The 15,379-nt window shown below is 38.4% G+C and overlaps 1 protein-coding gene across 2 annotated transcripts in view; it reads left to right on the plus strand.

Annotated features, from left to right (window-relative positions):
* ascc3 (activating signal cointegrator 1 complex subunit 3) overlaps positions 1–15,379 on the plus strand; it is a 494,022-nt gene that overhangs the window by 130,372 nt on the left and 348,271 nt on the right. For both annotated transcript variants that reach the window (XM_048596924.1, XM_048596923.1), the window contains exon 12: positions 6,997–7,173. In XM_048596924.1, the coding sequence (XP_048452881.1) occupies positions 6,997–7,173 (177 nt within the window). The remainder of the gene's footprint in view (positions 1–6,996; positions 7,174–15,379) is intronic.

Below are 15,379 nucleotides of genomic sequence, written 5' to 3' on the forward strand. Positions count from 1 at the left end.
ACAGTGTATTGGGTGAACACGACTTTGTGCAAGTAGTGATAAGCATAGCAGAATATAGGATGGGAGTCGTCGTGGAAATTAATGCATGTGAGGCCTGTCAGATGTGTTTTGGTATTGTAGAGTTTACAGGTTTCAGCTGCAGAGAAGCCGAGAGGGCAAGAGATTTGGGCAATATTGCAAAGGTGATAAGTTGTTTTGGTAATGGTGCAGACATGTACTTAGGAGATCAAACCTGACTTTGTGGAAGTAAAATCTTCTGCAGCCTCAGAATGTTGCCGGGAAGAGGAATGGGGCTGATACAGAGTTTATGATGGGGACAAAAAATAAAGGCTTGGGTATTCCCAGAAGTTATATTCATCCAAGATTCGCTGTTGGACAAGTAGCCTGATGGTTTAGGGACGGTGCAGTTATATTTTCTTCTAATCAACCTGTTAAAATATGTTATTGCAAAACTCTGGAGAACATGGGACCTTGAACTCGGGTCTCCTGATTCTGAGATAGGGGCACTACCACTTTGCCATAAGATCTTAATTTTATCTGGTCTCTGGATTAACAATCTAGTGTAATACCTCTAGGCCATTACCTCCCTCAAGATGATGGAGTTATTGAGAGAGATAATAGTGCTTTGTTAGCTTCTAATTAATTTGGTACTTGTTTTGCCACAGTCTATTAGAAGTGACCTACATTAGTCAACCCTTGCCCTAACCTGACAGGCCCCCAACCTATGTTTCTTTTATACTCATCGGAAGACAAATTCACTCTTGCTGAAGGTATTTACCTTTGTTTCCTGTATTTTTCTTGTGATTAGCAGCGAGTAGTACTTTATCAAATCAGGTATGGTTGAAGGCCAAATCAAATATGGAGCAGCTCTCCTATATCAGGCAACATTTCAACTGTGCATATTTCAGCTTGAATATGTGGATCTCTGCAGCTTTACATTGTCCCTTGTCTGATTTTGTTGACTGAGTGCTTGACAGTGTTATACTGATGGTAAAATGACAATCTACATATTCTGTACTGGTGAAAAAATAATTTTGGACTAGAACTGGTTTTAAGATATTGGTGGGTTTAAGGATAATGCCATTATCAATATGTGAATGACAAGTTTGCAGTGGAGAAACTATACCCCTCAAGTTATGAATCATAAAATTTCAAGACAATTTGCACTGCTCCAACAGTAACCTCAAGAAAACAGCGCTCAAACTCTGAATTTTAAGAAGTTGTTGCATTTGCGCATTAATACCTGTCTGCCGCAAAACTAGTCCCCAGGTTGGCTTAGCGTGTTTCCATTGATTGCACCTATTTTACGGTGTTCATAATAGTACACCCTGTGCACAGGTACCCATGATTACACAAAATTAATGTCAATCACTTTGGGTAGCAGTCAGTTAAACCCTGAGACCTTATTATACATCTTTTGCTGTTACTATAAATAACTTAGTCTACGTTTAATCAATTGCAATAGAACTGAACACACCTGTGTAGTTTCAGTTGACTGTTAGTTACAGGTCTTCTGTACCAAAGGTAAATCAAAGGGACTAATTGAAAACAAATGCAAAGTAAGACTAAACACATTAAATCGGACAATTAAAGAATTACCAATCTCCTGGCAATCCTGCTCCCCTGTAATGGTGGAGACTGCTGTGTTTCGTCACAAATCGATTATGATCGAGTATGCTGATTTGGCTCATGAGAAGTTTTATGCTTAGTTTTGTGCCAATGGGTTTGTGCAGGACTTTGAGGATAATGCTTCCTCTGCAACACCAACAGTGTAGTTTTGGCAGGTTTTATCAATTGTGCCCGAAAACAGAAACTCCATTCCTGTATGTATAAAAATTGCAGTTTTTGTAGGTAACAGATAAGTTAGTTGGTTAGTCAGAGATCACATAAAAAAGAATTATAATGACAATATGATGAGTACAAGGTTACTGAATAGAATTGTGAATTAGATTATTTTATTTTGATTTTGGCTTTTAATTTTATACAAATTTAACATTAAAGTTTTGCATTAACGGCCCATTATTTACTGGAAAAATAATGCACAAGTAGTGTATGAAGTTACTACTCTCCACATCACCCAGCATCTTTTAACAAAGCAAAAAATACTCTGAATTGTGTTTCCCTGCGAGCTAGGTATCTCTCATTCAAATTATTTTTATTTTCATGAGATGTCTGTGTTTGCACCTATACTTTTTGTAGTATCCTTAATAAGTAATTAACACAAGTAATTAAAGAACACTTTGTTAACAATGTGATCATTGTTAATGACTGACAATCGACCATTGCCTAGAGAGTGAAAGAAGTCTCACACCTTTAGGAAATAATTTCCTATAAATGTATTTAGCATTAAATTTTAAAATTAACTCTGGATTTTGTTCACTTTTTCCTTTTAATCCAACCTCTCTTTTCCTCTGAATCACCGGATTTGAAAAGTTAACTCTCCTTTCTTCCCACAGATGCTGCCAGACCTGAGTATCTCCAGGAGTTTCTGTTTTTGTTTCTCTTTCCCTCTTTATCATATCGAGGAAGAAAGAATTATGAAATGAACTCACTCTCCTCCTTTGTTATTCCTTTATTTTCTTTTTCAGTCCTTAAAATCTCAACAGCAATTTAGACAGCACCTTTTAATGTAATAAATCTTTGTGAGGCATTTGATAAGAATTCAGAACACAATAATGTGACACTGACCCACATAAGGAATACTATGTCTGGCAATCAAAAGCGTGGTTAAAGGGGTAAGTTTCAAAGAATGCCATAAAGAAGGAAGACAAAATGGAGAGGCTAGAAGCTTTAGGATACACATTCCAGAGTCAAAGATCGAAGCAACTGAAAGCGTGGACACCAGTATTGGAGCAACTGAAATTAGGGATGGGCTAGAGATTATAATTAAAGAAGCAGAGATTTCTTGGAGGTGGCTAGAAGATATTATAGGATGGGAGATGGGACTATCTGGGTTTTGGAAACAAAAATGGACTTCTTTTAAACAGTCATTTGAACAGGAGCTAATGTGCAGCAGGAATGAGGTGAATGTTGTTAGTTTACATGACTTAGGATATAGGCAGCAGGAATGACGTCACATTGACAGAATGAAGGAGACCAGCCAGAACTCATTGGAATATTTGAGTCTATAGATAAAAAGGTTTGAATGTAGGTTTGACCCCTAGGTGAACTGAAACAGAGACACAGTTGGGTGATGTTACACAAGTGGAAGTAAATAGCCTTAATGTTGGCACAAATGAGAGGCTTGAAGCTCATCTCAGGGTCAAATGTGGCATCAAGGTTGCAAACACACTGGTTTAGTTTCATACTGTTACCCAACAGAGGGATGGAGGACTTGTTAAAGAATAGACTTTTGAACAGGTACCAAAACAATGGCTTCAGGCTTCCCAGTGTTAACTGGAGATAATCCCTGTCCGTCGAGTATTGGATATTGGATAAGCAGTTCAAGAAATTAACAAAATTGTAGGAGTCAAGAGAAGCAGTAGTGACATGGAGCTAGGTGTCTTTGGGGTTTATGTGAAAACTCCCTCGAGATCTTTTGCATGATATTACTGAGAGCAGCATGTAGATGAGAAATAAGAAGGGTCCAAGAGCATGTCTTGGGGAGCATCAGAGATAATGGTGCAGGATCAGAAAGAGAAACCATAGCAAATAACATACTGGCCACAGTGCTATGTTGAATGCACAATGTAAGTATGAGACGTTGGGGCAAAAGTCGGAACAGAGTACTGAGTTAGATGACCAGCCATGATCATCATATTGAATAGTGGAGCAGACTCAAAGGGCTGAATGGCCTACTCCTGTTCCTTTTTTATCTATGTTTCTATTTTACTGTGTTTAATGTCTTTAAAGTGTTTTAGAATACAACAAAATCAAGCTTACCAGCAAGAATTAAAACACACTGTAATGCTTGGCTAACCGTAAAACTGATCCCCTCCCAAACACACTCGGGGTGCTCCCCATTCACTCACACTGATTCCTTCTCATCAGGAAATTAGTTTTAATCTTGCGAGCCTCTAGTGAAAATATCTGCACCTCTGCAGCCATGAATGTTTTCTGCTCCTGACATCTCCACTACGTGCAAATCAATTTATTCATAGTGCGGATGCATATGAAAACAATTTATTTGAAAATCTCCTCGTGCCCACATCTTTACAGCAGACAGTTTAAGTGCAAATGGACTACTGACAATTAACTAATTTAATTATTTACAATGATGAATAAGATATAAGTTTAAAAATGATATGGTATTCCATCAGCATCAGTAGTTGAGAGCTTTCAGTCAAGTGAGTTTAGTAATTATAATGAAGCAAAATACACTGAAGAGGCAAGGCACATGTCAAAACCATAGCCACGTTTTGCAATGTAGGTCCTTTCTTTTAATTGGCTGTGACCACATTCTTTTTGCATTAATTTGTTTTTCAGTTGGCAGCACTGACACTAAATTTGAAATTCAGATATTGTAAATGCATGTCTGTAAGCATATGTTAGATTAATGTTATAATTTCAGCTCTTGAAATTTTGTTAAGGGCCTGTAGCAGCGTAATTAAGTGATTCACGTTTGTTGTATGAAGAATTGAAAGCTCCAGCAATGATTTATTATGGAAAAATTAGGTATGGTAACATATTAATTAATGTGAAAGGAATCATAACATACAAAGGTTTGTCATTAAATATTTGTGAATTCTAAAGGATCCCTATGAGCAACTTTGGAAATGAGAATTTCAAGTCTTTTTGCTGGTCAGTAAGTGAAGCAGTACATATAGAGCGCATTTTATTTTGAAAATGTAGGATGTATGTACTGCAGAGCAGCAACTTCATTTTAGTTTTAGAGCCATAGAGGTCCACAGCACAGAAAAAGCCCCCAAAACAGCCACCTATTTCCAGCACAAAAACAAAGTTGCTGGAGAAGCTCAGCAGGGCTGGCAGCATCTGTGAAGGAAAAGACAGAGTTAACGTTTCGGGTCCAGTGACCCTTCTTCAGAACACCGGACCCAAAACGTTAACTCTGTTTTTTCCTTCACAGATGCTGCCAGACCTGCTGAGCTTCTCCAGAAACTTTGTTTTTGTTCCTGATTTATAGCATCCACAGTTCTTTCAGTTTTTGCCTATTTCCAGCACTTGGCCTGTGGACTTTTCTGCCTTGGCATTGCAAGTGTACTTCCAAATACTTACCTGGTGAGTGGCACTGTGGCACATTGGTTAGCACTGCTGCCTCACAGTGCCAGGGACCAGGGTTTGATTCCAGCTTTGTGATTGTCTGTCTGTTGCTGTGGAGTTTGCACGTTTTCCCTGTGTCTCTGTAGGTTTCTGCTGGGTTCTCCCTCAATTCAAAGATGTGCAGGCAGGTTGGATTAGGCATGATAAATGCACAGTTACGGGGATAGGGTAGGGTGCTGAGTCTGGGTGAGATGTTCTTTTGGAGGGATGTTGCAGACTTGATGGGCTGAATGGCCTATTTCCGCCATAAAGGGATCCTATAATTCTTAAATGCTATGAGGGCTTTTGCCTGTACCACCTTTACAGACTGTAAGATCCAGATTCCCACGATCCTCTGGATAAAAAAACCTCACACCCCCACACCTCCTGCCTGTTACCTTCAACCTCCTTCTTGATTGCATCTCACCCCTCTGATACAGAGTTATATAAAAGTATCTACTCCCAAACCACTCTGGCCAGTTCATACCTGATCTTAATAAAACCTTTCACCAGTTTAGAACTTTTGATTTCAGGTCCACTGTTGTCCTTTGCCATGACAGTCTTGAATCTAATGCAATTATGATTGCTGTCTGCAAAGTGCTCCCAACTGACAATTCAACCGCTGAGGTCACTTTGTGACCTAAAATTAATTTTTTTTTAATCACATTGTATCATTATATAAATGTAAAGAATTTAAAAAGGACTATCTAATCAATACAAGATTTAACTTCTTTTCAGAAGACGTCTGAAGTTTCCACACATCAGAAATCCAACATTGGTCCGTACTTAGCAAATTGGGAATTGGTGTAGGTAGTGGAGCACGGGGACGTTAGTGTGTAATGAATTAGGACATGATCAGAGGTTTTCAGGATGGAAAGCTAGTGAGAAGAATAGTAGAATAGTTTATTCTTGAGCTAGCAAAACTATGAATGGGTTTTTCAGCCACCACAGGGTATGTTACCCCATGGTATCATGCACAGTCTGCTTGATTTGTAGATTTGTATTTGTTTTAATGCTGGTTGCATACTTTGTCCACAACTATAGTTCTTCACTTGTTTAAATGAAGGTTTGTTTCAGTCTCAGTGAAGTATTGAGAAATTTGATCCTTCATGTTTTCTGATTCCGCAGAGTAACACGAATGAAAGATATTTCTATATCCTCAAAATGAGTGCAGAGCATGTTTTTGGTTCTGATTTATAGCTAATTGAAGCACAATTTGATTTGTTGTGCCTGATATTATTTATGCATCAGAGGCTTTATGGATGATGCTAAACATTCCGTCTCTGATGAGTAAATCAATTCTTCCAATCACTCGGGCAATGTTGTATAAGTTCTTCTTCAACCCTGAAAAGTTTGGGGAGTTGGCAGGATTCTTGGATATAGTTACCTAGTACTTGCTGCTACATACTTCATAAGATTCATCTCTGAAATTTCTCAATTTTCATTTGTAATTGTTTACTTTTGGTGGATGTCAAATAGAGCCCTTTTATAAAAGTACTTAGAAAACTATGGTTCTAGATACATGGTGAAATTTCATAATTTGCGCCTAATACACCAAGTGATTTTCCCATTTATACATTGGTTTACATATTGATGCAAGAGTAATATATTATTAATTTGCAGAAGGTTACATAAATTGAATAGTTACACATTTGAATGCTGAGCTGCTCTTTACAGGGAAAGAAGCTATGTAAATAATATGAAGTGCAACTAAAAGATGAATATAGCTGTTATCTCAGCAGCTGGCATCAGTTAAAATGGTTACAAAAGGATGATGTCCTTTTTTCTTTCTTGCAGGTGGAATCCACACAAAGTATGATCAGAATTCTAGGTTTATCAGCCACCCTGCCCAACTACATCGATGTAGCCACATTTCTTCATGTTAATCCCTATATTGGGCTTTTTTTCTTTGATGGAAGATTTCGACCTGTGCCTCTAAAACAGACTTTCATAGGAATTAAAGCATCAAACAAGGTAAATATCTGTGTTCCATGTAACATTGAAGTAACATTGTGAAGATATTTTGGGCTGCTCCTTTTCATGCATTTGGATTCAATGGGCAACCCTTCAGTGGTTTCGAATAAAACAATTCTTATTTAGAATGAATGGAGCTTGTAATTGAGGATCATCAGAGCTACATTTGCATTTATGTGCCTTCTGTAATGTAAGAAGAAAGAACTTGAAGGCTATTTCAGAAATATCAGGGATAAATAAATGCACAGCCAAAACAAGTGGAGTGATTAGGTTGTATGTAAAAGCTTTGTAAAATTGTGCGCTTTAAGAATGGTCCCAAAGGAATTGTTTTCACTGTCAAGATGGCAGGAAAAGTTGGTGAATCAATGGTCCAGATTTTATAGGCTAACCATGGATCTGTCCACCAGCATGGAAGTTGGCAGGAGCACCATTCTGTCGGCTCTTTGCCTGCAGTAAGGGTTTCCAGTACTTTACGGGGCAGGTCCCATCATCAAGAACTGCAAACAAGTGAGAGGGCTGGCACCATTTGCTGTGATGCTACCATTTGAGCTAGTCACTGTTAGTATTACAGTTAGCCTAACCCAGCGCCATACTGAACACTCAGGAATTAATTTGAGCAAGTGACTCATGAGGCCAGACAGGCCCTGATGAGTGAAGAGGACTTCTTTCACCAGGGTTACAGAGTGCCCTGGAGGAGGGTTCTTAGTGAGTCCAAAGGTCTTTCTGCATGGTCAAGTAGGCATCTGCCAGTGGTTAAAATGCCAATGGTGATGTAAAGAGGCCTTTGAGGAGCTCTTAGTCATTTAAGGGCCTTAATTGATCTGATTGAAGGAAGATTCTGTTATCCTCCCAATTGCATGCCACCCTTGACATCCCGTAATTTCCCACCAACCATATCTGCCCATCCATAACCCCCTGCTGCAATTTAAAATCCTGGTGAATGTGTGACATATTACATATATATTCATTTCATATAACTTGGTTCTGTTTCTAAAGTGGTTAATATGTATTGACATTTTTGGGCACATTTCTAACTTTGGAAAGTTATTAGATACGAACATACAAAGAAGGAGCAAGACTACATTATTTTCCATTTGCCAGATCTTTCCTCACGCACTTAGCCTAACTATAAAATTTTGTAACTTCCTTATGTCCTCTTCACAGTTTACTTTCCTACCTTCTTTGTGTCATTGGCAGATTTGGCAACCATACCTTCTGTCCCTTCAAACCTTGATATTAAGTGTAAACAGTTGAGGTCCCAGCACAGATGCCTGTCACACACCACACATTACATCTTGCCAACCTGAAAAAGATCCCATTTGTGCCTACTCTTAGCTTCATGTTTGCTAGCCAGTCTTCTATCCATGCCAACATGCTATCGCATACACCATATGATTTTTCATGGTTTTTGAAGTGGCAGTATGTCACATCATTTGAAAATTAAAATTTATTACACCCACTGGTTCCGCTTTATCCACAGCACATGCTTCAGCTAAATAGGTTTCTAATAGATTGTTTCAACATTATTTAAGGATCTCAATTGATCTAATTGCAGAAAGATTGTGTTATCCGCACAGTCCATAGTTGTGCAGGTTATGTGGATTGGCTATGCTAAATTGCCTATAGTGTCTAGGGCGGGAAATACGGGGATAGGGTAGGGGTGGGTCTGGGTGGGATGCTCTTTGGAGGGTCAGTGTGGACACGATTGGCCGAATGGCCTGCTTCGATACTATAGGGATTCTCTGATTCTATGAAAACAACCCATGAGTTCTGAAGAAGTGTAACACCTGGCAGTTTCTGTCTCCACAGATGCTGTCAGATCCACCGAGTTTCTCCAGCACTTTTTATTGTTCCATATTGACTCTGACTGATCATCTAGACCATTACCAAGAGCCCTGTTGTAACCCCTTTAATAATAGCTTTTAACATTTCCCATCTGACAGATATTAAGCTAACCGGCCTGCAGTGTCCTGCTTTCTGTTTCCCTCCCTTCTTGAATGAAAGAGTTGCAATTGTTATCTTCCAGCATAATGTGATCTTCCTTGAATCTGAGAGGTTTTGGAAAATTAAAACCAATGCGCCAACTGTCTCACTAGCAGCTCAATTGTTGAATGGTGTTTTAGCTCCCTATAAATTTCACTGCTACTTCTTCATTCTGAATATCTTAATCTTTTGTCGTATCATTTGAATGCCCTTGTTTACATGCTTGGTAAATGTTTTCAGGTATGAGGCATATATGTTTGGTGATTGGGGTGGAAAGGGGAGAGGGATTTGGGGCTGTTGAGGAAAGAGACAAGATTTCCTGAAATAAATGAAGATCTCTTTTCACAGGTATTTTTTATTGTGATTGTCAGACCTCATAGATCTTCTGTCCGACCACAATTACATATAGGAAAAATCAGTGTGAGGGTTAAGCAAAGTCCTCATAGCTGTCAGAAATCGGTCTGAACTTCACAACAGCCATCTTTCTCATACTCCTTTATCCCTTATTGCTTGGCAGAGAAACTTCTAATCAGCAATGGCACCTATGATTTTGAGAATGCAGGATTTGATGTGGTGCAACTGAAGATTGTAGGAGATGGTTTTTGTGGATTTGTTCTTGTTGGTGGTGGTCATTTGCTTATTACTTATTTGGATATGATTTGAACCTGACTTTTATTGAATTAAGACTGGATGTATTCCAATCTCTGTTATAAACTGTGATAGACTCATTCATTATGGGAAGAGTTGTGATTAGAACAGAGGTTTTGTAGATAACCAGTAACATCACTTTTTACTTTGAGATGGAAAGATGATCATTGAAGCAGTTGAGATGGCTGGGTCGTGGACACTATCTTGAGCTCCAGTATTGTTCTGTTGTGATGAGAACAGCAACACTTACCTTTCATAAACATTTGTTATGATTCTAGCCATGAACACACAAGATCCATATTGGTCTGTTGCCAAGCTAGCCTAGCAATTACGAGGCTAGGGAACAAAATTGACACATTTTTGAGACAGAGCTTGAATGAATAGACTACCTGGAATGAGTGGGTTGTCTTATGAGGGTAGGTTAGACAAGCCGGGCATGTTGCTGTTGGAGTTTAGAAGAGTGAGGGGTGATTTGATTGATGTAGGATCTTGAAAGGTCTTGACAAGTGGACATAGAAAAGTTTCTTCATGTAGGTGAGTCCAGAACTAGGGGACACTATTTTAAAATTAGGCAACATCTTTTTGGGAAGGAGTTGAGGAGAATTTGTTTTCAGAGGTTTGTGCAACTTTGGAACAGTCTGTCTGAGAAGGTGGTGGAGGGACCACTGAGTCTTTTAAGGCAGAGTTTCATTAGTTAACAGAATAAACGTTAGATTTCAAATTCAAAACACTTGTGGATTGACCACTATTTTGTTGACTAGTGAAGTAACCTCAAGGGACTGGATAGCCTACTTCTGCTCCTGTGTTGTTTGTTCTTATGTAGCTTCACTTTTTCTTTTATGTGAAATTGCCTAGAGCTTGCTGATAGCAACACTTGCTGCCTGGAGCCACTTCTGCTTCACAGCTCTCCCAGCTTCAAACTACAGTTGTGTTTTCTAAGAAACATTAAAGATAAAATGAAACATCTCACCTTGTTAAATCTCACCCATTTTCATAACTATATAGCCTGCTCTGAGCTATCCTCAACTTGAATTTTAGGTCAAGCTTCCCTTGTTTTCAACTTTTCTGGTGTGGTCACTGTGTTTTAAAGCCTTTCAGAGATCACTGAATGTTTTTAACAAATTTAGCTTTAATTTTCAAAACAAGGTCTCTGAACCATTATTACTGCAAACAGTGTAGACACCACATCTCCAGCTCAGCAAGCCCACCTGATATTTGTAATCCTATCTTCCAGTTGTCAGTATCTTATAGTAACATAACGCCAACCTTTAATAAAAGTGAAATACTGCCAATGCTCAAGTTCAGGAAAAGAAATGAAGTACTAGAGAAATGCAGCACTTTGTTTTGATTTTTAGTACGTCAATCTTTTAAATGTGAAACACTTCCATGTGCTTAAGTTATCTCATAGAAGTTTTCCCATTTTCTGGTACCAAATTTTAATTTCTAAAACTAAAGATTATATTCTAACTAGAATACATGGTCCATGAACTATATATTTGTAACATTTGAAATTTGTTTGTATGTCATCCAAATTTATACTCTTGCAATTAGTCTAGATTCCCGATTTCTGATGTTCATTTGATTTTGCTGAAGGTTTATTGACTTAGTTCACCTACTTCCTTCTGGATAATATTTAATAAAATAGTTTACACAGGGAAAAAAATATCTGCAGTTCTTCCTACCAAAAATGTACGCTAAAATACATAACCTTGCATACCTGTAAGTACGTGTGAAACTTCCAAAAGGCTATAAAAATGCTTTTTTTTTCATGAATATATACTTATTTGCATTTCAGTTTGAAAAAATACCAATATGTATCTTTAAAATGTTTGGCAGATGAATAAATATTCATACTATGAATAAATCCAGTACTTGGAAGAAAAAGATTGTAATTCATAGATTTTATTAAAAACTGGTAGACATTTTGCTGTTCTTGTCACCAGCACAGAAAACAAAATCTTTCTGTCATAGTCATACAGCACAGAAATAGACCCTTGGTGGAATTAATTTACAGAAACATTGTTACTTCAGTTTTCTTTAAATCTTCAATCAGAATCATGAAATAGCCAATCCTTATGGGAAATATGTGAAAATAATCAAAATGAATTTTCAATATGAAACTTGTCTGATTTCTTTGCCAACTCGCACTTTTTTGCTTCACTTTAATTCAGCCATCCATTCATTTTATCTGAGTTCATCATCAATTTATTTTTGAATGCAAAAGCAAACAATTGTCTTCAATGAGAATGTGTATTTCAGTCAGCTTTTGCTGCATGTCTTTTGAGAAGTTTAGGGCAGAATCCTGTAAAGCTAATCATTTTTTTGGATAGTTATCCTTCTAAGTTTTTTTCCTTTCAAGCTCATTACTGTATTTCTGAAAATATAATGGTTATGTTTGCAAGCTAGGTTCTTGGAATATTCGGTATAACCTCTGCCATTGAGGATAGCTCTATTCTGAAATCCCTTCGACTTTTTTTCTCTTGCTTCTGAGCTGCTAGTTTGTTCAACTTGCACATTCGCACAACTGTGAGGGATGACTTTATGAAGATCTCCTTCTCTATTGTACTGAAATAGCAATATGCTAATTTGTTTAGTGTTGTGAATTGGAATTGAACCCTGATCTGATTCTGATGTGAAAGTGTTAACCACTGGGGTAGCTTTGCAAAGTGGATGCTGAATATGAATTATAGGGGTAATCAACTCATTGGTTGGGAAACCATCAGGTGGCTTGCCTATTTCACATCACTTGCAGCACTGTTGCCTATTGAATTTGTAAGAGTAAAGTCTTGTGGGTGGAAAACGAAAACTATGTTCTGTGGCCAACTTTGCATCCAGTGGTTAAAATTGACTCCAGTTTTTACATTAGTAATTTTATTTTCCAAATGCTACTAAGACTCTCCCTCCTACACTGATGACCGGGGACTGTTGTAACTGTTTCTCCTGTAGGTTATTATTAAGGGTTAAAATACAGTGTTTTGGTTTCAATTTAAAATGAATTAGAGTTGTCTACTTTGTTTATGATGTTATGCCTGTGTGTGCTTACAAATAATGCTTGGAGCTTTTTGAAGTAATTAAGAGATTTAGGTGTGCCTCAAAACAATGTCAATATTTGACAAGGCTGAGAGGATTTCAGAAGCAAGAAAGTCCTGAAGTTGCGAAGCAGATATTGTGATCCAGAAACAATGCTTTAAAAACAGATTTGATCTTAATGTCGAGTGAGAATAACGCTGTCATGGAGGCTGTGGATGCACTTTCTGCTGTGATTGACCAAATAATTCAATTCTATATGTTTAGGGAGAAAAAGAGTTCTAGAGAACTGGGTAGGGTCAAGTAGCTCTGTACAGAGAGGAGTCCCACTCTGCAAGATACTCAAAGGAAGTGTCTGTATGTAGCTTCTGGGTTGTGCCACTTGGAGTCGAAGTCATTCTGTAGACGTGTTCCAGAGACTTGAGCATAGACAGACTCTGAAGAAAATCCTCAAAAGTAATCCTTAAATTTGACTGCCCTCGGAAATTTGTCATAGAACTTCCACCTAATGCACAATGCCACGATCCTCCTCAGCTGATTCGTCATAGGCCCTGTAAAAGTGAAAACTGTGGTCAAATAAGAGGGGTCATTGCCAACCTCTTCCTTCCTTCTCCCTCTTTGCAGTACTGCACCACACCTCCAGCAAATTGCCCTCCGCATGCAGATAATTTACTGAAAATATGGGAAACTGTTGATCCTACATTATTTTCAATCCAGAACTAAAATTACTCCAACTTCAGTTATGAGCTCCAATATTAAGATGACACCTGCATGCACAACACTCAAAAACTGGACTTTTGGTCATTGTTGACTTCTTTTGCAACTCGTATGAGAAAATCTCATGTTAATTAAACACTAAGATTCTCTTTCAAACCCTTTCCAAAGCACACTACCTCCTGCTTTGATTAAGATCAGTGCTGACATCCTGAATATGTGGACTATTTTATGTACATTGGAAACTCCTTTTTGAAACAAGGATTACTTTTGAGATTTCATTCAGGGTCTGGCTGCACAGGTCAAAGCTCTAGTCTGTGGTACATCGCTACAAAGCCAGGCACAGACATCAAATTCAACATAACTCCCAATCTGCCAGTTTATCTTCAATTGACATAACAGGCTCTTGAACCCACAACTAAGGTCATGGTTTACCAGGGAGCATTGATTCTCATGCTCCTGTAAGCTTCCGAGAACTCTGCAATCTACAGCAAGCACCTGAAAGCATGAGAGAAGTAACATCAGCTTATCTTTGCAAGATCGGCAAAATCTGGTGGAAAGAAAGGTGGCCTAACATTGGCATCCTCTGCCAAGTCAACTGCCCAGTGTCAATGCATTAATCACTGAAAAACAGCTCTGCGGAGCAGTGTCTATCATCGATATTCCTGACACTGGACTCCCTTTTACTTTGAACTCAGTCATGGCAGGAAACTCTTTGAGGTATTTCCTCAAAACGTCCATGGAAAGATCCCATAGTGCTGCTAAATGTTGAGAGTCCCTGGCTTGTGCCAAAACAAAATGGTGAATGTTTATTTGAGAAGATGCCAAACACATTGAAGGACTTTGTCGAAAACAGAAATGATGTCACGCATGAAAGCAAGAGCACAATATGCCCAGCAACTCAATCTGATGCTTCAAATGTCACCTGCCTTTTGTGTTATCAATCTGAAGCTTGTGTATTGCACATATCAACCATCTCAGTGTCATTGAACTAGAATGGAATCAAATCATCGTTGATGCCTAAGAGCTGCGTAAGAAATAGAGGATGGAAGATTTTATTGATGAGGTTGAAGCAAGCAATGATGTGGAATTGGTGGACTGGGGATGACGTGTATTTATGCTAGTCACTTGTCTCAGGGCTTAACGGATTGCATGGTCTGACTCAAAACTTTGGCTGTGAAAAGTTATGAACCAGTGACAAGAATAGGAGATTTGATTAAAGCCAATGGCTCCAGTCTTTAATTTCAACTACAGCATATTTTACCTTGTCTTAGTCTAGATATCTAGCAGGCTGTATAATCACAGAGGTAGTGGAAGATTGAGCAAGGCAGTGGATATATAGAGCAGTTGAAAACTGACTACATGCCTGTGCATGACATTACCAAGAAGTAGCATGTAGATGAAGAAGACAAGTGAATGAAGAATGGTTACCTGGCTTACTCCAAAAATATTGATGTTACAGTGTCGTCAAAACATTTCTAGAGTTACCTTGGCTGCAATAAGATAGCAATAAGTGAAACTGAGTGTTGAATGCATAAAAGGTCTCAAACCTGAATAAAATAATAATGCATTAGATTGGATTTTACTGTCACCTGTATTCGAGTACAGTGGTAAGTGTACAGAGTCACTACTAGCTGGAGCCATGTTAGGATACAACAGTTAGAATTAAAATCAAGAGCCGAAATTTAAGAAACAGAAACAAAAAGAAAATGTCCAGATTGTCCGTACCACAGCTGCTGTCACTAGTCTTTAGTTAGGCTCACCAACACTGCCTGCACTGGCCCCACTAATGCCACTCTCTCGAGTTCTGTGCCTGACCTCTGCCTGTGCTGGA

Source organism: Rhincodon typus, chromosome 5 (assembly GCF_021869965.1).
Source record: "Rhincodon typus isolate 14 chromosome 5, sRhiTyp1.1, whole genome shotgun sequence".
In the NCBI taxonomy this organism is placed as follows: Eukaryota; Metazoa; Chordata; class Chondrichthyes; order Orectolobiformes; family Rhincodontidae; genus Rhincodon; species Rhincodon typus.